This window comes from Calliphora vicina, chromosome 5 (genome assembly GCF_958450345.1).
Source record: "Calliphora vicina chromosome 5, idCalVici1.1, whole genome shotgun sequence".
NCBI lineage: Eukaryota > Metazoa > Arthropoda > Insecta > Diptera > Calliphoridae > Calliphora > Calliphora vicina.
Window position 1 is genome coordinate 104,243,613 of NC_088784.1, and position 27,642 is coordinate 104,271,254.

Genomic DNA, 27,642 nt, shown 5'->3' on the forward strand with positions numbered 1-27,642 from the left:
TAGCAACAACAACACACTAAAAGTATTTTACAAAAATGAGAAAAACAAAGGATAATATGCTGATGCATGGTTTTATATTGGTGACTATTTTGGCAACAGCCAAAAGTGCCGAAGCGGAAATTACAATGGAGGCTGCTTTTCAAGGTAATTGAATTTTGATTCTTCTTTTATGGTTCTATAGGTTTTGTATATGACTATATGTGACTGTGTGTGTGTGTTTAGTCCTTTTTACGACTAAACCCCACTGTGCAGCATTATAAGAGAGCACATGAATGAGTCTTTGTAGGCATTACACGAGTAGTAAAGTATTTTATGTCATTTGAAAAACCAAAGAGTATTTTGCCTACTAATAATGTGTTTGCTTGGGTATTAGAACTATTGTGTACTATTCTTTTAAAAAGAGTGATGCAACAGGAAGTGTTTGAGTTTTTCTTAAAAATTTTAAATTTGATAACAAAAACTTTAAAAACTAGTCTGTTTCGAATATTGTATACACAAAACAACAAAATATTTTTCTGATATAGTGGTTATATGGGGTGAAGGGTCAATTATGTACTGATACTCACAAAAGTTGGTAGAAAGATTTAGGTTCATATAAATATATATGAACATGATAGCACGCAGATATTAGCATTGATTCTTTAGAATTCGAATATTCTAGTTTTGTCCGTTAAGATCATTGTTGAAGCTACTCGAAAGATGGCGCTATCTATAAATAGTGGAAAAGGTTGCAGTCGTTATTCAGTTTATCATTGGCTCTGTTAGAGGTAACATCAACTCCATTCTTGTACATTATAAAGTGTGTGTATTTCTGCATTTTAAACTGTTCCTGTGTGAATTTGAATAAATATAAATTTGTTACAATTTTAAACTACTAAAATGCTTTCATTTGCAATCAAAAGTATCAGGTTTATTTAAAGGAAATAAACCACCGTTTTTAAAAGGTAATAACGTAACAATATAAATTCTATATATCCTCCATCTTTTTTTGATGGTGGGTATACATAATTAACTCAAAGCACAGCATGGGTAGGAATGATCCTCTGAATTGGTATGAAAAAAATTGGTTGTATGACTTAAAAATATAGGATTTTTTCAAATTTTTAGGTTTTATTTTAAAAATTTATACAATAAATATTTATTCATCCTTTTCCATCTTTCTGGAAACATATGGATTCCGAGCCAAAAGAACTCCTCATATTTTAAGGCCAAGAACGAATCAAGCCAATATCGGATACTCTGTTCCAAAGAGAAACGTATCACAGAAAGAGAATTCTGCATAGATAGTAACAGTAGTCAGACCACTCAACGACTTCATTCTAAATACTCGGCAACAGTAAACATATATTTGTTTACTGTAACCATATATATGGTTGATACAATCATGTGAATCACAAATTAACCATATTATGGTTACCACAATCATGTAAAAGGTTACTGTGACTATATATTGTTAAAAATCTTGTAACACTATTTAAATGGTTACAGTGTATTTACTCATTTTAAACAGATTAACAACAATGAATATAATTGACATTAAACATAATAACTGAAATACTTTTTAAAGGTAACATAATAAAAAAACAAGTAAGAAAGTATGATCGGTCAAGCCCGACCATATAATACCCTACACTAAGTAAAAGAGCAAAAACATTTTTCATTTAAAATTTCAATAATTTATATTTTTGAGTGATTTTCGGAAGTAGGCCTTATATGGCGGCTATGACCAATTATGGACCGATCACCATGAAATTAGGTCGTGTGATTTATGTCTATATGAAAGTTTACTATGTTGAATTTTGTGAGTATACCAACATTTTTAAGCGATTTATGCACGTTAAAGTGATTTTCGGAAGCGGGTGTATATGGGAGCTATAACTAATTATGGACCGATCGTAACAAAATTTGGTGACATGAATTTTGTATATATAAAACTTATTTGGAGCGCAATTTGTGGAGATACATTTATAAATTCAACATTTATGACCGATAAAGTGCAATTTCGGAAGGACATTTGTATGGGTGCTAGGTGAAATAATGGACCGATTTCAGGTAATTTCAATAGGCTTGGTCCATGGGCCGAAAAAATAATATATACCAAATTTGATCGAAATATCTTCAAAATTGCGACCTGTACTCTGCGCACAAGGTTTACATGGACAGCCAGCCAGCCAGCCAACTAGACGGACGGACATCGTTTAATCGACTCAGTATACTTTAAGGTGGGTGTTCGACAAATATTTTTGGGCGTTACAAACAACTGCACAAACGCATAATACCCTCCCCACTATGGTGATGTAGGGTATAAAAATCAAATAATACTTGGGTTAAAAGTTTTAAGGAAAATCTTGTTTTAAGGTTTTTTCGATCTCACTCCTTAGATAGGACCCTTTTGCTCCCACCAAAAACAGAGAATTACTTTAGCGCCATGGATATTTGGCTTTCGTGTCTATTCGGCTGGATGGACGAGCTTATCATACGATCTCTTACGATTACGGGTTATTTTTCATAGCAAGTAATGAGTCAAAGTCTCTCGGCTTCAATTCGTATGGTATCCACTTTTCCAGGTTTTGATTGAATCCCAATAATTTTGCAAACTCTTGTTGAGTTTACAACAATCCTCATGGTGTAATGCCTCCAAATCTTGGTCTTTAAGTTTGTTTGGATTACCTTGGCGATCTTTGTCTTCCGTGTCAAAATCACCACTTCTGAACCGCACAAACCATATCTCTAATGTTGAAACCGATGGAACACATTCACCATAAGCTTTGGTGAGCAATCAGTGTTCTTCAGCGGTACTTTTTTATTCCCTTCACCTTCGTGAGAAGGGTATATATAAGTTTGTCATTCCGTTTGTAATTTCCACAATATAATTTTCCGACCCTATAAAGTATATATATTCTGGATCCTTATAGATAGCGGAGTCGATTAAGCCATGTCCGTCTGTCTGTCTGTTGAAATCAACTTTCCGAAGCCCCCAAATAACTTACATACACGACTCATAAATCAATATATCTGGAATTCTTCCGACTCGGTTGCTATTTAAAATCGAGAAAATCGGTTCAGAAATGGCTGAGATATAATGAAAAAACTAGGACAACCTCGATTTTTGACCTATATCTGGATTACTAAGTCATTAATAGACAATATGGATATCTAATGATAGATATTTCAAAGACCTTTGCAACGACTTATATAAGACCATAGTCGGTTGGACCTACAATGGACAAATGGGTCAAAATTGGAAAAAATATTTTTCAATCCGAATTTTTTTCACCAAAAGTTTTTTTTCGCTAAATATTTAAAAAAAATTTAAAAAACAAAATTTTTTTTCTAATTTACAAAAACTATTCGAAAAAATGATAAAACAAAACCTAAAAATATTTAAAATTTTATTTTGAAGTATAATTTCGTGAAGGGTATATAAGATTCGGCATAGCCGAATATAGCTCTCTTACTTTTTTTAATATTAATGAAGTAAAGCGAATGACGATTCGTTTGTACAAAATTTGACATTTTAGATGTAAAAAAAAACTTTGTTGCTTAATAACTGAGAATAAATGACAGATATGTACCCTGCAAAATGACATATAATTTATTAAAAACAAATGCCACGTTCAAAATATACGCCATCCCTCAATAACATCCCTTTTTTCAATACTCTGTACCTATTTATGTTAAAGTATGTATGTAAGTAAATCCTTTGAAGAGCTGAAAGGTACTGACGGTATTTTAAAGCGTTTTACATATTTTCTTTTTGTACTTTTGTTAGAGTACACAAGTGTTTTTTTCATATGTATGTAGTATATCCTATTTGTTTTCGATTATTATTTGTTTTTTTCTGTCTGCTTTCTCTTTGGCGAAATCAATAACGGTAATAATGGTGCTGAACCGTACCCGTGCTGAACCGTGCAAGTGACAGCTAATGAATATTATGTTTAATGAATGTGAGTTTTGTCATCAATTATGTAATAGAGAAGACACCGAATGAGGGGGAGTAGGGGGCGGAGTAGGTGTATTTTAGGTGCTTTACATAATGTGACTTTTGGAGAGTACTTAAAATTGTAGGTGGAATATTTTAAGTGTACGAGAGTACATTCGCTTATTGTGGTTAATGAAAAATAGTCAAAAGGGGGAGAAGTGCGACCGTGCGTGTTAAATTCCATTGTATGTGTTATTAACAAATGATGTGTTTGGCTCATAATTTTTGTTTGTCACATAAATCACTTGATACTTAAGTGGTTGTCATGTATATTTTGTTTACAAATTATTAAATTAAAATTTTCAAAAATCTATCAATATTTATGTAGAATATCTGTAATTATGTTTTTAAAAGTATCATTGAATAGGATCAGAAGAGTAGAAAAATTTATTTTCAAGTCGCAGTAAACAAAAGCAATGAGTTTAAAAAGTCGGCAGCGTATAACATGTTATGATAATCCATGTCCATGTGCTCTTTATGTCGACAACTGATTTAAACAAAACTAAAAATGCACACAATCCTGCTTATAATTGGGAATTCACCATACATGAGTCTAGTCCTCTGTAAGGTAAAGATCGTATAAAACTCTGTAAACCCTATTTCATTATTATTCGATTTTTTCCGATATTTTTTAAAAAAAATTTAAAAAACTGGTCAGTTAAGTAAATTTTTAGCAAAACAACAGTACAACTTCACGAAACTGAAAAATAATTTTACAATTTTCTAGTAAAAAACATTTAAAATGAAGGCGAATACAGCTGGATTCATAGTCTGAAGGTACAAAAATTAAGGTAGAATTCATTTACTAAATCAGACAGGCAATCCTAAAATTCTGATCGAGCGCGAAGAGAATTTTATTGCTTGAAAAATTAAAGCGTATCCGCGCTTAAGTGCGCCAAAAATAATCATAGATGTCTTAAATTAGTTAGAGAAAGAAGTATCAGCATCTACAATCCAAAGCAAACGATTTTAATGGTCGTGTAGCACAGCGTAATCCATTGGTTAATTTACGCAACCGAAAAGCTCGTTTGAGTTTCACAAGGGAGTACCTTCTTAAGTCGGAATCTTGGTGGGATTATGTTCTTTTTGCAGATGAAAACAAATATAATTTATTTGGATCCTATGGGCTCAAAATTTGAGACCTACTGTAGAACATGGAAATGGTCACCTTATGGTGAGGGGTTATATGGAATTTAATGGCGTTCGAAAATTAGTATTCATTGATGGAATCATGAATAAGGAGTCAATATTCTTCGCCAAAATTTTAAACAAAGTGCTGATAAGCTGGGTATTTTCGATTCATTAAAATTTTATCAAGATAAGGACCTAGAACACATGTCGCGTTTGATTCAGGAATGGCTCCTTTACAATTGTGCCAAGGTTTTTCAAACAGCTGATCAGTCCCCAGACCTCAATCCGACTGAGAATTTGTGGGATCATTTGGACCGGAGCATCCGAAAGCACATAAAAAACATATCAAATCATCTAAGCGAAGTTATTGAACAAATGGTATTAAAATTAAGTATTACAGTTTTTAAAGTTAGTTATTTATTGATAGTCATTAAAATCCGAACATTATTGACACTTAATATTTAATGTTACTTGAATTAAAAAATACATATAGCCGTTTTGTTCATTAGTATCGTGTTGTTCACTACAAAAACCTTAACAGACCAATAGTTCAGCCACTTAGTTCAGTCAAACACCACAGAATAGAAATGAACTGATCAATCAGTAAAAAGAACAATTATGCCCAACTCTACTTAATTCAAATTCTCTAAACTGGTGAGCTAAAGATGATAACGAAGCAGAAAATGCTGAGGAGCGGATTCTAGATATCCTAATACCCAGCGACAACTATGTACAGTTGAATTTCCCGGCTCTTAATTAAAAGGCAACACTGCTCCTGTTAACAGGCATCTGTTAGTTGACTCCTGTGAACCAGCTGCGACTTGAAGAGAAATTGGAAAAAAGTTAATTTCGTCTGCTCATGAAGCATATTTTTTTTTGGAAAAAAACAATCACTCAAATAACTTATGTGCTGTTTTTTTATAGCGAACGAGTGCTCTAAGTGGACGTTTTCCATGTATTTTGTTTTTGCTACAATAACAAAACGTATATATATAGAAAAACACCACATTAGCCTTTATTGACAAATACTACGGGAACTCTGCACAATGGTCAAAAAGTGTTTTATTGTATTTCGTTGAAGCACAATCGGGTGCACAAATGGGTACACACATGTGCAGTTTCCACACGCAGAGAAAAAATTTAATTGGATATGGTTACTGTAACCATTTAAATAGTGTTACAAAATTTTTAACAATATTATAGTCGCAGTAACTGTTTACATGATTGTGGTAACCATAATATGGTTAATTTGTGATTCACATGGTTGTATCAAACATATATATGGTTACAGTAAACAAATATATGTTTGTGGCAACCATATTTATGATGAATAATTTTATCATAATATGTTGTTCTCAGATTATGATAAACCTTAAGCCGAGAGCAACATAATATGATAAGTCCTTCATCATATGAATGGTTGTCACAAACATATATTTGTTTACTGTAACCATATATATGGTTGATACATGGTTACCACAATCATGTAAATGGTTACTGTGACTATAATATAGTTAAAAAACTTGTAACAATATTGAAATGGTTTCAGTAACCATGCCCAACTATATTTTTTCTCTGCGTGCATATGAATTGTTCCCTCATCCGTCCTATTCTCCGGATTTAGTACCGAATAACAATTTCTTCTTTCCAAACCTGAATGTATTTTCTCGGCGAAAATATATTTGACTCCAATGATGAAAAAAGATCTATCTTGAGGAGACTATGTTGAAAAATAAAATAAATTTTTATCCAAAAACCTGTGTTTCATTCAAAAAGGCACGGACTATATCTAGATCCGCAGGATTTTGAAATGAAGCTAAATGAAAGCATTCATTTGATAGTAATATTAATGGTATTCATTAGGGTATTCAATCGATTAACCGTTAATCGGTTAACCGATTAATTTTAGACGGTTAACTGTTCGAATAATTTGAAATTGCCGATTTTCAAATAACAAATAAACCGATTAATTTGTGTCGATTAACCGATTAACCGAAAATCCTTTTTTTTGCACTTAAAAAAATGCTTTTGTATTTATTTATCCGTTTCAATTCAAATACAAATTTCAAATTAAAATTAGATATTTTTTGAACATCCTATAAACATGATTAGTGAGTTGTATAACAACTGAAATTTAATTTACATGTATTTGAAACTTTGTTTATATTTACATGTATAGACGTAACTTTTTTTGAAATGAGTCTTTTATCATAAATAAACGAAGCTGTTAAATTAATCAAAATCTAAAACAATCCAAAAAGGAATATTCTTTATCATGCTTTTGAGAGTTTTTTTCCAATAAAAGTTTTATTAAATCTAAAGAAAAAAATCGTTTAAATTATATTCTTTTTATAAAAGATTATTTCAGAAGAACTCACTAAAACCCTAAAACAAACTCACACATCGCTAATTTGCTGCAACAACGTCATAATTCAAAAAAAGTCGTTTCGAGAAAAACGTCTTTGAATATTTTATGACATTTTACTATTTCTTAAATAAATTTTCAACATATCATGCGATTTCAGAAATATAAATAGTAGATATTAATATCTTTCTAATCTGTATTTAACCCAAATTTTTACATATCAAATATACGAGAAAACATGAATTTTAATTTTGATGTTTACAACAAAAAAACACTCTCACACACAAAATAATTGACTTCTTTGAAAACTGATAAAACTATATGAAAGATTATAGAACAACGCATATTTTGTATTACTCAGTTCAAAAACACGGATTTTGAGTTATGACGTTGTTGCAGCAAGTAGGCGATATGTATACAAAAATGATCTCAAATACCTTATTTGCTGTTTTTTATGTTTTTGTACACAAAATTTGTTGTTGTATTTTCAATTTAAAATTAAAATAGAAATTATTCGGTTAATCGAATAATTTTAAATTAACCGATTATTAACCGAATAAATCTAAACCTCGATTAATTATTTGCTCGATTAACCGATTAAACCAGAAACCCGATTAATTGAATACCCTAGTATTCATACATCGCGGATAAAAATGTTTTTTGGAGATAAATGCTACTGTACTGGATATAAATAAAAAATAGATTTGTTCATAATATAAATTTTGTATATCACTACGATTACAGGATTTTACGATGTTATATCACGACTTTTATTAAAATAGTGATGAAACTAATTTTTAAATATTTTTTAAGTATTTTTTTTGTTTTAAATTTATTAGTGAAAAAATCACTATTATGGCAAAAAATAATATTTTTTTAAAAAAATTAAAAAAAAAAAATATTTTTAAATTTATTAGTGAAAAAATTCTATGACAAAAAATTTTTTTTGGTGGAAAAAAATATGGTTTAATAATATTTTTTCCGACTTACTATGGCTTTATATACGTCGTAATAAAATCTTAGATTTCACAGTTTTTGTTCTATGGTCTATCGATATGTGTCACAGATTTTTTTAATTTCGAAACAAAAAATAAATATAAACCATTAGAATTCAATATCTCTAAAATTTTTGATTTTCGTCATATACATATGTATACTTTTTGATATTCTTTAATTTCATACTTATTAAAATAAAAACACCCACAAATATTTATGAACATTATTCCTCATTATTGCATAAATGTTTGTGGTAAAAAAAAAACAAAAACATATTCGATATATTTTGGGTTAATGGTGTGACAACAACAAATAAACCTTAAAAAAACATTATAATCAACACTGTAGTGTATTAACAGGAATACAGCACACATATCAACATTAGGAAGGCCCCAATTGTAGGCAGATACAATTATGAAATAAATAAGAGAAACATCTTAAAAATAAACTTTGTGTTCATAGAATTTTAGCCTTTAGCATTTCAAAATGTTTGGAAATGGTATCTTAATATAAAGTAAACTTTAATTTGTTTTACAAAAATCTAACAAATTGTTTATTTTCATACTAGGCCACCCTAATACACACTCACACCCACACATCTACAGAAATTATTATACAAATTAAGCCAAAGTTTAGAGAAAAAATAAACAATAAGGATAAATAAATTCATAATACAGTTACTCTGAAATTTAAATAAATGATCTCTCTCCCTCTCTTTACTCACCCGCAACCGAACACAAACAAACAAACTAGCACATCCTTTACTGCTTGTATGTTGTTGTTTTTGTATTATGTACACAGTAATGTGGTTGTTGCTGTTCGGCTTTTGGCAGGATAATCGAAATTTAAAATCAAAATTAATAATATAAACAAAAAAAAAAAATAGAAATTTACAATGGGTAGTGTATGTAATGTGGCAAATACAAACATACATATCGTCACCTGAAAACCAAAAAAATCAAAATTGAGTTTTTAATGGATACTTGTACTGGTACAGCGCATCAAAGCACACGTCTTCACAAATTTCTAAAAATAGCGACTTTATTAAAGAAAGGAAATCATATTTGTAACCACAACACTTTTCATTATACCCTACACCACCATAGTGGGGAGGGTATAATGAAAAGAATCACTTTAATTAAGAATCACTTAAATTAAACGATGTCCGTCCGTCCGTCTGGCAGGATTGTCCTTCCGAAATTGGACTTTAGCGGTCATAAATGTTTAATTTATATATGTATCTCCACAAATTCCGCTCCAAATAAGTTTTATATATAAAAAATTCTTGTCACCAAATGTTGTTACGATCGGTCCTTAATTAGTCATAGATCCCGTATAGACCCGCTTCCGAAAATCACTTTAACGTGCATAAATCGCTTAAAAATTTTGGTATACACACAAAATTCAACACAGTTAACTTTAATATAGACATAAATCACGCGACCTAATTTCATGGTGATCGGTCCATAAATTGTCATAGCTCCCATATATGGACCTCGTTCGAAAATCACTCAAAATTATAAATTATTGAAATTTTTACAGAAAAATTTTTTACTCTTTTACTTAGTGTAGGATATTATATGGTCGGGCTTGACCGACCATACTCTCTAACTTGTTTTATTAAGTTTTTTGTCTCTCCTGTAAAATTTTTAAAAGTGATGATAGGCCCTTTTGCATTTAAGGTTACGATATACAGTGGAGAGAAAAATTACGAAAACAGCAAATTAAAAATATTTAGTTTAAGATAGTGAAACTCCTAAAATATATCCATCAATTAAAAGTTTCGGTTTGTTGGAGATTGGGCTGAATAAAAGAGTTAAGTCTCTTGTGTTTACTTACTTTGTGTATCTCTTGCAAAACCACTCGTCCTTTACTTTCTTTCCTAAGTAGGAACATTTTTATGGAAATTTCCATGTTTCAGTAGTACATCAGCGTCAGTGGTATTATTGCTTAAGTTTAATCAATACATTCCTTTTCTCTGCCTTTGATAGTTATGTGTCTCACTCTCGCATTGGTTAATGTTTGGTGTCATATAACCGTACCGCGTTCCAGTTTCACGAAGTTTGCATTGGCCACATGCTAAAGTTTGTTTGGTTTTCATAACCTAATATTTTGAAGATATACGTGGGACATGAACCAAACTGAGATATACTGGCAAACAAATTTCCATGTTGTTTTATTTTACCCTTCAAGTTCCAGTTCAAGGAGACTAACCCGAGCTAGTGATTTTACCTATCATTTAGGGTGACAAATAGTTATTTTAAAACTTGCATGTAATTAGATTACAATGAGACTGTCCGATAGCTGGTTCCAAAGTAGTCAACGCATTGGATTCTCATACCGGTTTTATAGAGTTATTTACATTACTAGCTACCTAACTGGTTACTTGGTCAGCTACTTAACTAGTTATTTTAACATGTACGGATGGATGCTAATTGACCTCAAATAGTGAGTTAAAAAGACATCTCATAGACAGTCAAATAACCAATTGCTTGTAAACAAACCTTTCTATAGCTTACTTAGAGACACTTAAGTGACAATTGACTACACGTTAGGTTACCCGGAATGTACAAAGTAACCAATTGACTTCTATCTGCACTACAAAGACCCAGAATATTTAAATTAGAGTCAAGCAAGTGAAAATTAGTGAAAATTACTGTCTATAAGGGATAGTCAATGGACTACTTGCTTAACTGCTGGGAGGGATATTTGTTATTTACTGTATATGTATATTTACCACACATAAAATGAAAAATATGTACATATGTAGACATTTTATGTAGAAACTTTAATACATATGTATACGCACTTAGGTATCTATGTACTATTAGTCTCAAAAGTGAGTAAACACCAGTGAATTATTTGATATTTTTTTTTAAGATAATGATAATCATAAAATCCATCCATCCCACATTGTGTTTAAACTTTTCCAAAGCGGCGATTAATTAAAATTTATGAATTAAGTTTTGTTTTCATAATTACTGGTATTGGCTAAAACTCAAAAAAAGTCTATATCACTATGTGAAATTTCATTCATCAAAGTTGTCGTTTACATAATGTAGAAAAACATGAAATTCGCTTTAGTCCCGAATCGGTTGCTAATTAAAATCGAGAAAATCGTTCAATAATTGGCGGAGTTATAAGGAAAAAACCAAGCCAACCTTGATTTGTTTACCTATTGTTTTATCTATATATGGATTACTAAGTCATTAATATAGACAATGGCGCATATTCATAAATCATAACTAAAGTCGGAACTAGTAAAACAGAAACTAAAAAATAGTTCATAGATAGTTGTAGATCTTATTCAAAATTCATAACTAAATTAGTTAATGCTTTGACATGTAGAGAAAACAAAATGTCGATAATATTTTGATCGATATATACTGTAATTACCCTGCAGTTCATCGCACTAGTTCCACAACGTCGAATTAGTTAGCCACTGAGAACTACTACTAGTGAATTTTCAAACCACTCGCAACGTTATTGACTGGTGAATTTAACACGGGGATGTCATTGCAGGTGGCCGATTGGCATATTCTGCATAACACTTCATTATTAAATTCATTAGTACAAATACTCCAGCATTTGATAAAAAAAAAGAAAAAATAAATTTTTCTAAGAGCGGGATTGAACACATAACCTCTCGTTTTCTAGTCCAATGCTCTAACCACAAAACCACAGAGCTCTTATTTGTACTGCTCTCTAATTGTTATTAAGAATTACATGTGAGTTTACTCTCAATTTTAGCATTTTCTACATCATCATTGAGAACGAAAACACAAACGGCCACATTCAGCATTACATGTGGCCATCGAAGTGGTATATTTTAGAGGATTTTATTTTTCTTGAATTTATTTTCAAAAACTTAGGACAAATAGCTGACTATTGCTTTATACTGAATATGCTGGTGAAATGTAGTGCAAGTGATAACCATTTAACTACCACTTTAGCAGCCACAGCGAACCAGTTTGTTGTTCAAGTAGTAATATAACTAGTATAAGGTTTCCAATTGGCACTTTTCAAACTGCTGGGTAGTTACAACTTTACCCACGATTAATGCCCGTAACTTCAACAAATAGATATCTACGGTGTAAAATACCCAGCAGATAAATTTACCTAAAAGGTAACTTGACAATAATTTCAAATCAAATCTACGGGTAAAAATTACCAAATATTTTTACTCTATAAGTAACTAAGCTCTGATAGATATCTATTTGTTGAAATTACGGGTATAAGTGCTAACTAATTGTGCTGAAAGTAACCAATTGTGAATAACTTAAATAGGTACTTAAAAAAGTTAACACTTGGTGATCGTTTATGAATATGCGCCAATATGTATATCTATCAAGGACCTACAATGGGTCAAAATCAGGAAAAATATTTATAACCCGAATTTTTTTTTTCACCAAAATATTTCTTTTGTTATACAGTTTTTTCACTATTAAAATAAAAAAAAGAAAATTAAAAATAAAAAAATTTTTGTTTGCCATCCAATTTTTCGATAATGAAATTAAAAAAAAAAAATTTAAAAAATTTAACCTTACGCTTTTAATCGGAAATGTCCTGGGATACCTTTTCTGTGTTCTTTAATTTTTTTTTCAATAGTCTTGGACAATTTGCCATTATTGTTTAAATACCACAGCACTCTGTGCAGTTTTACTTCTATGTTCTTAACCGCATTGCGATCTAAAACTTTATACGACTTCAACCCTGCATTAACTTTGGCTCTACGCACAAAATAATCAGGGCATTTAACTTTACGAGCTGCTTTTCTGATAGAAGGGTTCAGTGCTCTTCGAAAGAGTTGTTCGACTTCTTTTGCATTGCCAATATCTGTTAGACTTTTTTTCTTCCTGATCCAGGTGTTCCTTAGACTGTTTAATGTCTTTTGAAACATGAATAAACCTTCAAATCTTTTGGTATTTTTTTTGAGTCTATATTGGATTTTTTTGAAAAATTTTAGTTATTTTTTTCACGCACTTTCCGAAATAATAGTTTAAAACTAATGGTTTTGAAAAATAATAATAATTTGGCTCGAATCGTGTGTATAAGTCTTTATTTATAAATAATAATTCGATTTCATTGAATTAATCAACACTTTGACTATATTTGAATCGATTTAAATTTAAATGTTTCGGTTTGTTGCAGATAAGGCCGATTTTTAGGTTGGGTTCTGTAAAAAACAAGTTTAGGTCAGACTCTAATGTTTTTCATTATCATAAAAAAATAATATAATTCACTGGTGTTTCCTCACTTTTGAGACTCATAGTATGTATGTATATCCACATTTGTATACATATACATATTTATATAATAATATTTATATGTATTGTTACCTTTCTGTATACAAAATGGACATGTTCATGTATGTGTGAAACATATACATAAATAAAACCACAATCCAACACATGAACATGAACCTGAGAATCAGTTGTAGTTGCTGTTGCATGTTGAACATTAGACCGACCCCATTTATGTTGAGTGTTTTTGTTCCCCCCTAAAAATATATATTGATTTGTGCTATGATGTTTTCCAAATAATTTTGGGTCAAACATTTCAGTTCTTGCTCTCCTAGTGTACATAGTTAATCCTAATATATCTATAATACCAACATTTTTGACAGGTTTTTATAGTATATAAAAGATAATTGATTGATTGAAGTCTCAGAACAATTATAGTAAAAACATGTAAGAGAATCTTATTAAGTTAGTGAAAAATATTTATTGACAAAAATATTTTTTGGGTGAAAAAAAAAATTCGTTGTAAAAAATATTTTTCCCGATTTTGACCCATTGTAGGTCCGACTTACTATGGCCTTTTATACGCCGTTGCAAAGGTCTTTGAAATAACTATCATTAAATATCCATATTGTCTATATTAATGACTTAGTGATCCAGATATAGATCAAAAATAGGTGAAAAATCATCAGCCATTTGTTGGTCGATTTTCATGACATTAAATAGCAACTGAACCGGGTCTATAGCGGATATATTGATGCATGAGTCATGTATGTAAGTTATTTATGGGCTACGGAAAGTTGATTTCAACATACAGACGGACACTCCAGTTCTAAAACTCTGATATCTATAACGATCCAGAATATATATACTTTGTGAAAATTCTAGAAATTACAATTATATACATAAATAATACTCGTACATTGAGAACGTGATTTACACTACGGACGTAGTCTTATTATAGACGTAGTCTTATTCAAGACGTAGTCTTATTCCAGACGTAGTCTTAGTCAATACGTAGTCTTATTCTAGACCTAGTCTTATTCAATCCGTGGTCTTATTCAAGACGTAGTCTTATTCAAGACGTAGACTTATTCAAGACGTAGTCTTATTCAAGACGGAGTCTTATTCTAGACGTAGTCTTATTCAAGACGTAGTCTTATTAAAGACGTAGTCTTATTCAAGACGTAGTCTTATTCAAGACATAGTCTTATTCAAGACGTAGTCTTATTCAAGACGTGGTCTTATTCAAGACGTAGTTTTATTCAAGACGTAGTCTTATTCAAGACGTAGTCTTATTCAAGACGTTGTCTTATTCAAGACGTAGTCTTATTCAAGACGTAGTCTTATTCAAGACGTTGTCTTATTCAAGACGTTGTCTTATTCAAGACGTAGTCTTATTCAAGACATAGTCTTATTCAAGACGTAGTCTTATTCAAGACGTAGTCTTATTCAAGACGTAGTCTTATTCAAGACGTAGTCTTATTCAAGACATAGTCTTATTCAAGACGTAGTCTTATTCAAGACGTAGTCTTATTCAAGGCGTAGTCTTATTCAAGACGTAGTCTTATTCGAGAAGTAGTCATATTGAAGTCATAGACTTATTGAAATCATAGTCTTACTGAAGTCATAGTTTTATTTAAGACGTAATCTTATTCAAGGAGTAGTCTTATTCCAGACGTAGTCTTATTCATGGAGTAATCTTATTCAAGACGTGGTCTTACTCAAGAGGTAGTCTTATTCAAGACGTAGTTTTATAGAAGTCAAAGTTGTATGAAGTCATAGTCTTATTGAAGTCATAGTTTTATTTAAGACATAGTCTTACTTAGATGTAGTCTTACAAAAGACGTAGTCTACTAAAGACGTAGTCTACTAAAGACGTAGTCTACTAAAGACGTAGTCTTACTAAAGACGTAGTCTTACTAAAGACGTAGTCTTACTAAAGACGTAGTCTTACTAAAGACGTAGTCTTACTAAAGACGTAGTCTTACTAAAGACGTAGTCTTACTATAGACGTGATGATATAAATGTACTAGAAACGTAGTCGTACCAAATATATTAAGTTTACTTTCCAAATACAAAAAAAATAGTGTGAAATGCAAAGGTATTATAAAAACATTTTGAATTCTTTGTCCTGCATACAAAAGAAAAGAACCGCATGCAAACGTATCAGGAAAAATCTCAACATTTTTTTTTAATCTTTTGCCTGCAATCAGTGCAGTTTTCTTCTTTTTTTCTCTATTTTGATTTAATATAAATTTACATGAATGCACACTGACTTATGTATGTATGAATACACATACAATAGGGTGGCTCCGTTTCTAAGGAGGAAAAATAAGGTGTGGATAATCCCAACTAAAATGAAAGTATAGTTTGTTTCAGCAAAACCATTTCTATAAATTTCATTGTTCTGTCGTCAGTATTTGGTGAACTGGATCAAAGGATAAAAAGGTTCTTCTTTAAGGTCTTTATGATTTTTTTTAATAATTCTCGCAAAGGAAATATATATTTATTTATATATATTTTATCCTTTTTCACTTTTTGTTATATTTTTTTAATGATTCAGAAACACGAAATTGTTGTGTGAAAAACACTCAAAAATTATTTAAAAACTGAGTGATTTTATACAAAAATTTTAAAATTGTTTTCCGTTCGTGTTTCTAAATCAGGCTCTAAATTTCGTTAGTAATAATACTGAGGATGTATTTTTTTTAACTTTCTTTGGAATTGGAATAAAAGTTATAAAGCGAATTGTGTCCAACATTTTTTGACCGATACTGTACATCTGTATTCAATGTGGATTTAAATTCACGCAGAGACATGATGCATTCAAATGTATTTTTGAAATGTATGCATAATGAGCATATAATATTGTGTCTTTTACATTGTCATTTTATTCCATTTACGTATGGATATGCAGTATGTACTATGTCCGTATGACCGTAACCATAAAGCCTACACCCGTACTCGTACCCGTACTTGTACCTTCATTCATCTATCCATCCATCCATACAGCCGTATAATAATAGAACATTCAAACAATAATATGTATTTTGTATATTTCTCATGTTGTTTTTGTTGTTTATTTCTAGGACACTGTGGTCATACAAGTCCCTGTGAACAATTGTGTTACGAAATCCATGATGGCATGTACGAGTGTGATTGCATCGAAGGTTATGAACTCAATAAAAACGGTTATAGCTGTCAAGGTATGTTTTATGCAAAGACTTTTTGTTGAATTTTTGCAACACGATGTATTATTTTATCTCAACAAAAGTCCCACCACAGACATAAAAAATAAGTTGTTTTTTTTACAGTGAAATGCATATGAATTGTTTTTAATTGTTTTCATTTTTTTTAATTTTTATCGCTCTATGACAGTGATAAATTCAAGTGGCAGCGGTGATGGTCATAGCAAATCTGATGAAGATGTGTTGTACCAGAAGGGAGCTTCATTTAGTGCCAAGTTGGCCAATAACGATAACAATGATGATAATCATCTAACGGCGGGTTATTCATCGTCCTCAGCTTTAGGTTCGTCATCTTCCCTTACGGGTGAATCGGGCGAAGAAGATGAAATGGATGATTCAAATTATCTAAGTGACGATTTGGATGCACTGAATCAAAGGCAAAATCAAAATTCCAATGATTATTACATATCAAACGAAAGTAGTGGTGGCATCGATGCCGGTTACGAGCACAACAATCCCGTTTTAATAGAACAACCACGACGTGTGGTGACCATGTCAACCACAAAACCTTTAAATCTGCTGCTTTATCGTTACCGGCAAAGGGACCAAAATTCAATGGCTGCCAGTTCAACCGCAACTACGACATCATCTCCTTTTGCTGCAGCAGCAGCCACAGCGACCACCAGCTCCACCACAATGGATGGGTTTTTGAATGGCAATATTGATGATTTAGATGATTACTATTCAAAACAGGACATGTCAGTTTACGATGATGTCAACAACAATCAATTAAATTTAAGACCTATCAGTCACCCAACATATCAACAACAGAAACAACAAGCAACATTCAAGAATAGCGATCAACAACAACCTTTGGTAGCACAAACAAATAGCATTGTTGCTACAGATCAACTGCAACAACAATATCACACAAATATAATACTACAAACTGCCACGAGTGCACAACTACCACTGCAACAATCTAATATGAATGCCACAACAAGTGGCATGAACAAAATATCAACAAACATATCGTATAATATAAGTTCGTCAGAAACAAATGAGTGAGTAAAAGTGCAGACATATTTTAAAACTTCCTTTTTATATCCTTATCCATCTTGAATAAGACTATGCCTTGAATAAGACTATGTCTTGAATAAGACTGTATCTTGCATAAGAATGCTTCTTGAATAAGACTGTATCTTGCATAAGAATGCGTCTTAAATAATACTGCGTCTTGAATAAGACTGCGTCTTGAATAAGACTGCGTCTTGAATAAGACTGCGTCTTGAATAAGACTGTGTCTTGAATAAGACTGTGTCTTGAATAAGACTGTGTCTTGAATAAGACTGTGTCTTAAATAAGACTGCATCTTGAATAAGACTACGTCTTGAATAAGACTATCGTGGTTATTTTTTATCGTGACGATAAACTGACAGTTCTCGTACAAAAAAAATGTTAATTGGAGGTTTATCGTTACGAAAAATGATAACCAGATATTGAGAAAATGGGGGTACGTCTTGAATAAGACTATGTCTTGAAAACACTGCGTCTTGATTAAGACTATGACTTCAATAAACCTACGTCTCGTTAAGTTCATTAAACTCAAAGTTTTGTCCAGTTTTCAAAAGTTTTTCAAGTCGAAAACATTTAATAACTAACTATTGAATGTTCGAGTATAAACTTTAATCTTAAATAAATCCAATTCATCAATTTACTTTTCATTTCAGAATTTGTAATTTAGAATGTGGTACAGATGGCATATGCGATAATACAGAAGGATCTAGTCGCTGTCTGTGTCCTTTTGGCAAAACTAACAACAATTGTGCTGAAGGTAAATTCATAAACATCTACGCTTTAGTAGTATATACTTAAAAAAAACGAATTAATTTACTTATAGATCTCAAAGTGAGAGTACCAAAATTTTCTAAACATTCATGGCTGGCCTTTCCCGCCTTAAGAGGAGCTTACAAACACGTACAATTACGTATAGAATTCCGTCCTGAATCATTTAATGGTATAATATTGTTAAGCGGAGAACGAGACGATTTAACGGGAGATTTTATGGCTCTATTGTTAAATAAAGGATTTGTGGAATTTTGGTTAGTATTTTACTCTTAAATAAGATAGAATATCTGTGTATAACTTTTTTTTAAATTGCAACAGGTTCGATTGTGGCAGTGGAGCAGGCAGTGTACGATCTCGTGAAACTATACTATTAAATGAATGGAATTCAGTGATTATCTATCGACACAGATGGGATGCCTGGTTGGTATTGAACCATGGCACCAAAGTTCAAGGCAGATCAAATGTAATTTAACACTCAACTATATTTTCTATAGACTCTATAACAGTGTATTTGTATTACAGGGGCTTTTCTCGCGAATTACTTTCCGGGAGCCCGTATTTTTGGGTGGCACCGGCAATATAACTGGCCTAGCTAATCGTTTACCCATAACGGATGGTTTCTTAGGCTGCATTAGACGTTTTATGGCCAATGAACATGACTATAAATTTGAAGAACATCCTCTAGGAGATGTGGTCAAAGGATTTGATATACGTAAGTGTCTCAGTTTTTACATATTAAAGAATTTCAATTTCATTAACTGTTCTTACAACAGAGGACTGTGTTACGGACAAATGTTTCAAATATCCTTGTCAACATGGTGGCAAATGTTTGCCTTCGGACCAAGGAGCTGTTTGTTTATGTCCCATAGGTTTTGTAGGTGATTTATGTGAAATACGCATGGACTTACAGGTATTTAAAGGCTATAATTCTAATCACACATTAATTAACAAACCATTACATTAAAATTTCTAGGTTCCTGCCTTTAATGGTTCCTCATTTCTGCGTTATGCTCCTTTGGCCGATAGCGCTTTAATATGGCTAGAGTTAAAGGTAATTATTATTAAGGTTTCCTTATTTGTTATACTTTAATTAAATATTGTATCTTAGGTCATTCTTAAACCTGAGCTGTCGGATGGTTTAATATTGTATTCTGGTCCCAAACATCAAGGCGACTTTGTGGCATTGGCTTTAAGTAATGGTTTTGTGGAATTTACTTTTGATTTGGGCAGTGGACCTGCAGTAGTGAGGTAAAGATTTTTAATTTCTAATAATATTCATTTTAGATTTAATTGTTTTAAATTTTTATTTAAACAGGAGTCAATATCCCTTAAGTATTGGCCAGTGGCATACAATTAAAGTGTCACGAACAGCCCGATTAGCAGTTTTAAAGGTAAGAAATTGTATTAAGTCTTTAAAATACTATTTAAATTGTTATACTTTCTCGATTATCGGTTATTATCTTTAGTACTGAACTAGAACTGAACTAGAACTGAACTAGAACTGAACTAGAACTAGAACTAGAACTAGAACTGAACTAGAACTGAACTAGAACTGAACTAGAACTGAACTAGAACTGAACTAGAACTGAACTAGAACTGAACTAGAACTGAACTAGAACTGAACTAGAACTGAACTAGAACTGAACTAGAACTGAACTAGAACTGAACTAGAACTGAACTAGAACTGAACTAGAACTGAACTAGAACTGAACTAGAACTGAACTAGAACTGAACTAGAACTGAACTAGAACTGAACTAGAACTGAACTAGAACTGAACTAGAACTGAACTAGAACTGAACTAGAACTGAACTAGAACTGAACTAGAACTGAACTAGAACTGAACTAGAACTGAACTAGAACTGAACTAGAACTGAACTAGAACTGAACTAGAACTGAACTAGAACTGAACTAGAACTGAACTAGAACTGAACTAGAATAGAACTATTACATTATAGAACGATGTTCGTAAAGAGTTCAGTTTTCCCATATTTTATTTTACCATTTTTTTTTTTGTTTTTTTGGAAATCATAAATTTTCTTGGGAAAAATCTGACTATTGCTAAATATGTATGTATGTTTGTGGATGTAAAATAAAAATGATTGTTTTCGTTTATGTTTAACAGATTGACCAAATGCCAGAAGTAATGACTATATCTTCAAATGGTTTTTGGCACCTATCGTTGCCAGAGAATCTGTTCGTAGGTGGTGTAAATCATGTTGACAAATTACCAATGGATTTGAAAAATAAACCTTTCTTTATGGGTTGTATACAACGTGTAAGTATCACAAAACAAAATTACCAGAGATTTTTTTCAAGTTAAAAGCAAAAAAAAATAAAAACAAATTGTGTCCTTTTATCAGATTGAAATAAATGGCCATTCACTGGCAATTGTGTCTGAAGCCTTGGGAGGCACTAACATAGGCAATTGTCCGCATGCCTGTGTGGCAAGACCCTGTGGTCCGTTGGCAGAGTGTGTGCCACAAATGGAAAGTTATGAGTGTCGTTGTAGTGCCTACAATGCCCAATGCAATAAAGAGGCCGAAGTATCGATAGAAGAATTGCAAAAGAATAAGGCATTGGCCAAGAGCAAACAGCATGGCACACACAATGACTTGGAGGGCAGGGAGAGCTACAAACAACAACTGCAACACCAGCAGCATCGGAAGGGTATTAACCATAAGAAATTTAAAAAGCAACAACAAATGATGTGGCACAAGCAGCAACAACAACAGCAACAACATGGTAAGACCACACAAAAAACCAAGTTAACAACCACAGAAGCAGCAGCTACAACAACAACAACGACGTCTACTACTACTACTACAACAACCACAACTCCTACACCTACAACAACGACAACAGCAGCATTAAATTGGCAAGGATTCAACAATGTTGAAGTAGACAACAACTTTATGTTTGATGAAGTACCGGAAGCATTGCAACACATTTTAGACAAAGTTAATAATGATAATCAAGCGAATGATGATGACTTAGACTTGGACGATGATGAGGAGGAGGATGTTATGGAAGATGACGATTTAGATGAAATCGAAGACGATATTATATTCCGTGACATTAAAGCCATGCATGAACAGCAACTAGAACAACAACAACAGCTACAGCAACAAATGTTGCATGCAGCAACAAAAGAAATCCTAAATAAATCTAAGAGCAACGTAAAATTACAACGAAACCGCAACAAACGTAAACATACTACTACAAGATCTACCAGCACGACTACAACAACCACCACAACAACAGCGGCACCGCCATCAACAACAAAAGTTTACGCCAGAAAGTATCTGCACACCCAACAGCAGTTTGACAGCAAACCGGATCCCCATCATAAGACACCGATTGTGGATAAACCGCAGCATAAATTAAGTCGTCTACCCACACACTACGAAAGCTTTCAGACCAACACCGGCAGCGACATTTTAACCTTTGATGACCCTGCCGCTTTGGAAAAACAATGGCGCGACTATGAACAGGCGTCAAGAGAAGTTATGCAGGAACAGGAAATGAATATGGAAGCCAGTGAAGAAAACGATGAAGTTGATGATAATACTGATGAAGGTGATGATGAATGGGAGGAGACAACACCCACTGCTGAGCAGGAAACACAAAAAGAAGAAACTTTTGTAATTGATGAATCCCTGTTTGACGATAGCGATGGCACCGAGGACTATCAACGCAAACAACTGGCCCAGGATATGAAACGCATTATGGCCAATACCAAGGGACCCTATGTACCCAAACAACCCAAGTTGATTATAACCGAATATGACTATAGTAACGAACACTTCGACAATCAGGAGGAGCAAAACATTGATGACAGCGAAAGAAAGAAATCATCTCAAGTGGACTCTACCCAAACTCATACCGATTGGAGTTTATTGAGTAAATTCGATTTACCATCCAATCAAAATCATCCCATAGGAGTACGTAAGAATTTTGGAGCCTGTTTTGCCGGTCAGGACAGCTATTTCCACTATAATGATGCAGAAACCATGAGTCAAATCATTAGCTACACTATTGATTTGAATTTGAGAATAAAGACGAGATCGGAGAATGGTGTTATATTGTGGACTGGACGAGTGGGTACAACCGATCAAGATAACGATGATTATCTGTCGCTGGGCATAGAGGAGGGGTAAGTGATTTTTGATTACTCTATTATACTGTATAGTTTAGGTGTAATAAGAAACAAGATTGTCTGCTCTTTTCCCATAGTCTGTAGAGATTTTGATTCATAAGTAATATTTGTAGCAAATATTTGCAGTCCTTTGACCAGAGGACTCAAACTAGGTTAATGACAGATAACTGTCCGACTGGAATTCAAGAAGAAAATACAACCTAGAGTGGAATTGTGTAGTCTTATGATCGATTTAGGAAAGCAATATCCTACATTCTTGATTTCCACAATTCAGTTGCATATGATACAATATTAGGAACTAGACACAGTAGGTGTTTATAGTCTCAAAAGTACTCCTGTGATATGACAATACAATAATCTAATTTTCGTTCGAAAAAAGTGGTAATTAATCTGAATTATCTAAAATACAGGTCCGATTGCAAAATGATTCATGAACGCATTGAAGAATACCATATTAGAATACAATCTCTGGTTAGGAATACTCTGTATAGCATGTAACTTGTACAAATGAATCGTTTATTTCAAAAACCAGTCAAGCAATAAAAAACCCAAAATTGCGTAATTGGGCGATTACTGTTTTGTAAAGGTAAATGCATCATTTAATGCAAAAAAAATTGAATACTGCCAACTATTATGGTGAAGCAAAGCCCCGAAGTCCCTAATAGGCCTTAAATTTTTGTTTTTGAACAAATAAAAGATTTACAAGCTCTAAAATCCTACTTGGTTGGATAAGAAGAGTTTTATGGGAATTTTTTCATTTTCCTACAACGGAAACCGAATGCACTGAAGAATACCATATTAGAATACAAGATACAGGGCGTCAATCTCTGGTTATGAAATCGTTTATTTCAAAAACCATTCAAGCAACAAAAAATCCAAAATTGAGTTATTGAGCGATTACTGTTTTGTAAAGGTAAATGCATCGTTCAATGCAAAAAAATTGAATACTGCCAACCATTATGGTGAAGCAAAGCCCAGAAGTCCCTACTAGGCCTTAAATTTTTGTTCATTAATGTTGTAGGTCTCAATAAATGTAAAAAAATAAAAGATTTACAAGCACTAAAATCCTACTTGGTTGGATATGAAGAGTTTCATGGGTATATTTTTAAAAGTTCATTTGTCATTTTACTTTTGAAGTTCTTAATAAAAAAAGTAGAATGTTTCGTAGGAAGTTTACAATAGTGATGGTTGTTTGTTTCAGAAACCAGTCAAGTGCAAACTTTATTTTATTTTTAAATATTTGATAATATAGATAAAAAAAGGACTTTTGTTTATCAAATAGTTATACAAATGGATAATTTTCATAGGAAAAATGGATGCTAAAAAGTTTTTAATAAAAAAAAAACAAACGAACACAAACTGCGAAGCGTTTTGCTTGTCTGCAGATACACCCAGAGTATCTGGCGGGAATCGAACCCGCAACCCTCAGATTAATAGTTCAGCACACTATCGACTGGTCTATCGGGGCATTTAATCAAAATCAATAATTTGTTGCTTGACTGGTTTTTGAAATAAACGATTAAAATATGAACATATTTCAACAAATGAAACTAAATAATAAAGCAAGTGGATGGTTAAGGAATTCCTGTGTATTTCACTAAGTTAAATTTTGAAATTTTCGATTTCTCTCACCTCTTTACAATATTTGTATTCATTTCTTTTAAAATTTCTGTTACAGTTATCTGCACTTCCGCTATAATTTGGGTTCCGGCGAAGTGGACATACGTTTTAATACCACCAAAGTTAGCGATGGTCTCTGGCATCGTGTGCGTGCCATAAGGTAATTATTAGTGTTATTTATTTTTATACTATGAATTATTATATGAATTATTATAACTTAAAACTGTATGTGCGTGCATTTTTACATTTTACAGAGACTCTCAAGAGGGTTATTTAGAGGTGGATGGGCGCAAGAGTCCAACATTGAGATCACCGGGTAAATTACGTCAATTAAACACGGATACAGGTTTATATGTTGGTAAGTTGGTGGTTGGTAATCTTCAAATAATGTCTCCTCAATTTTAGCTAAATATGTAATTTAAAAAACCTAAATGTATGCTTAATTATTTTTAATAAATTTTTAACATAAAATACATGGCATACTTTTAGGTGTTTAGGTGTTAATATAAGGGACGAAGCGAAAAATTTCGATAAAAATATGAATTTGTATGCCCTTCAGCTTCGTGAGAAGGGTATACATACATATATCTGTGAACTTTTGACAAAACAACTTAAGTGGAATTTTCAAATTGTTCAGGAGAGCGCAAAAACTGTTGAATTTATCGATCAATATTTTATTATTTGTCCTTGAAGAACTTTATTATTTGACTCAAAGAATTATACAATGGATAGAAAATAAAATAATTATCGATAAATTCAACAGTTTAAGTTGTTAAGTTAAGTTGTTGTTAAATTAAGTTCTTTTGTCACAAACAAATCAACAACAACTCCAAATAAGTTGATTTGTTTTTTATGATATCTCAGAAACTAATATTTGTAAGAAGAATCAGATTAGTGTCCGTTTACACTAATCTGCTTCTTCTTACGAATATTAGTTTCTGAGATATCATACAAAAAAATCAACTTATTTGGAGTTGCGTTTTGAAAAGTTAGTTTTATTATAAAAAAAACTGAGATATTTTCTTATCTCGACTTAAGATGTTTTGTTCAAACTCCAAAGATATAAGTTTGTCATTCCGTTTGTAATTTCTACATTTTTCATTTCCGACCCTATGAAGTATATATATTCTGCATCCGTCTGTCTGTCTGTTGAAATCAACTTTCCGAAGCCCCCAAATAACTTACATACATGATTCATACATCTATATATCCGGCTCGGTTGCTATTTAAAATTGAGAAAATCAGTCCACAATTGGCTGAGATATATGGAAAAAACCAGGACAACCTCGTTTTTATACCCTTCACCTTCGTGAGAAGGGTATATATAAGTTTGTTTTCCGTTTGTAATTTCCACAATATAATTTTCAGACCCTATAAAGTATATATATTCTGGATCCTTATAGATAACATAGTCGATTAAGCCATGTCCGCCTGTCTGTCCATCTGTTTATTGAAATCAATTTTCTGAAGACCCCAGATATCTTCGGGATCCAAATCTTCAATAATTCTGTCAGACATGTTTTTGAGAAGTTTGCTATTTAATCAGCAAAATCCGTCCATAAATATCGGAGATATGAGGAAAAAACCAGGGCAACCTCGATTTTTTACCTATTTTTGACCTATATTTGGATTACTAAGTCATTAATATAGACAATATGGATATCTAATAATAGATATTTCAAAGTCTTTTGCAACGACGTATAATAGTAAGTTCGACCGACAATGGGTCAAATCGGAAAATATATTTTTTTTATTCACCAAAAAAAAAAATTGAAAAACCAATAAATTTTTTTTTTAAATTTAAAAATAAAAAATTTTAAAATTTAAAAAAAAATTCAAATTCGAAAAAATTAAAAAAAAATTTTGCTTACCTAAAAATATTTAAAATTTGTATTTTAAAGTATAATTTGGTGAAGGGTATATAAGATTCGGCACAGCTCTCTTACTTGTTGAAACCTTATTCTTCTGAATTCAATAATATTTAGTATAATGGAAATCATTACAAAATTCAAATTTCTTCAGAGTTTCGTAAAAAATGTTGTAAATTTTTTTCTTATGACACGTTTGTTGTTCTATACTTAAGCATGCTATAACCATAGAGAAAATATACATAGAGCGGAAACTAGAAAAAAACTCAAACAAAAAAATTACTGAAAAGAGTTACATATACGAGTGTTGTTTTTGTTTTCACATAGTTTTTTTTACTAATACATTCTCACCACTTAGGTTTTTAACAACTGAGTTATGTCTTTGATAGCAGACGTTCCGCTCTATGTGTTCTCTATGGCTATAACTATTCGCGTTAATAATTTTTTTTTGTTCCCTTAAACCATATTAACTATGTAACTCTATTTTTTTTTCAAACAGGTGGCATGCCCGACGCCAGTTACTTTACACGCCGAAGATATTCATGCGGTATTATTGGCTGCATATCAGAAATCGTCCTAGCCGGAGAGTTAAAAATGAACTTTGATCCCAATACATTGGGGACGGCACACAATGTCGAAACAGGCATACTTTGAAACGTCCAGTCGACGTTTCCCCTCACTTGATATTAGTTTAAATGAAATTTTTTAGATTTTTATTTGCATATAGAACAAAACAAAAAACAATGATATTTTCACACACACAAAAAAAAAAACAAAAACCTAAAACAAAACCAAAAAAAAAATGAAATATAACATGTTTGTAAAAAGACGCTTTTAATAAATAATTGAACAAAAAAGAAAAACAAATTTTATAAAATGAAACTTTAATTATAAGTATGAAAAAAAACGAAAGAAAAAATTAAAATTAAAAATATCAATCACAAATGACAAAGAAATACTTACACACATACACAACTACACTTGCAAGACTCGCACTAATATATAAACAAATACATACAGACACTCTCACACTTACAGACATACCAGAGACGAGTACCAAGAGCAGACACAAATCAAGAGCAGGAGATTGAAAGGAAAGAACAAGGAAATAAATAAAACTTTATCAAAAAGAATACCTTGGTGTCACTTTCAAGGAAATATTTAATTGTTTACTGTTTTTTTTTGTTGATTTGTGAGAAATTGAAATTATTTTCTTTTCTTCTCTTTGTTTTTATATGAAAAAT

The 27,642-nt window shown here is 31.9% G+C and overlaps 1 protein-coding gene across 1 annotated transcript; it reads left to right on the forward strand.

Moving 5' to 3' along the window:
* On the forward strand, window positions 1-27,642 carry SP2353. The gene is made up of 16 exons (XM_065513772.1): window positions 1-144; window positions 16,807-16,923; window positions 17,096-17,969; window positions 18,636-18,739; window positions 18,806-19,007; window positions 19,072-19,216; window positions 19,276-19,465; window positions 19,527-19,663; window positions 19,727-19,804; window positions 19,862-20,001; window positions 20,069-20,144; window positions 20,877-21,029; window positions 21,115-22,907; window positions 24,589-24,690; window positions 24,785-24,888; window positions 26,898-27,642. The coding sequence occupies exons 1-16, from the start codon at window positions 36-38 to the stop codon at window positions 27,050-27,052; spliced, it is 4,479 nt and encodes a 1,492-aa protein (XP_065369844.1). The 5' UTR covers window positions 1-35; the 3' UTR covers window positions 27,053-27,642.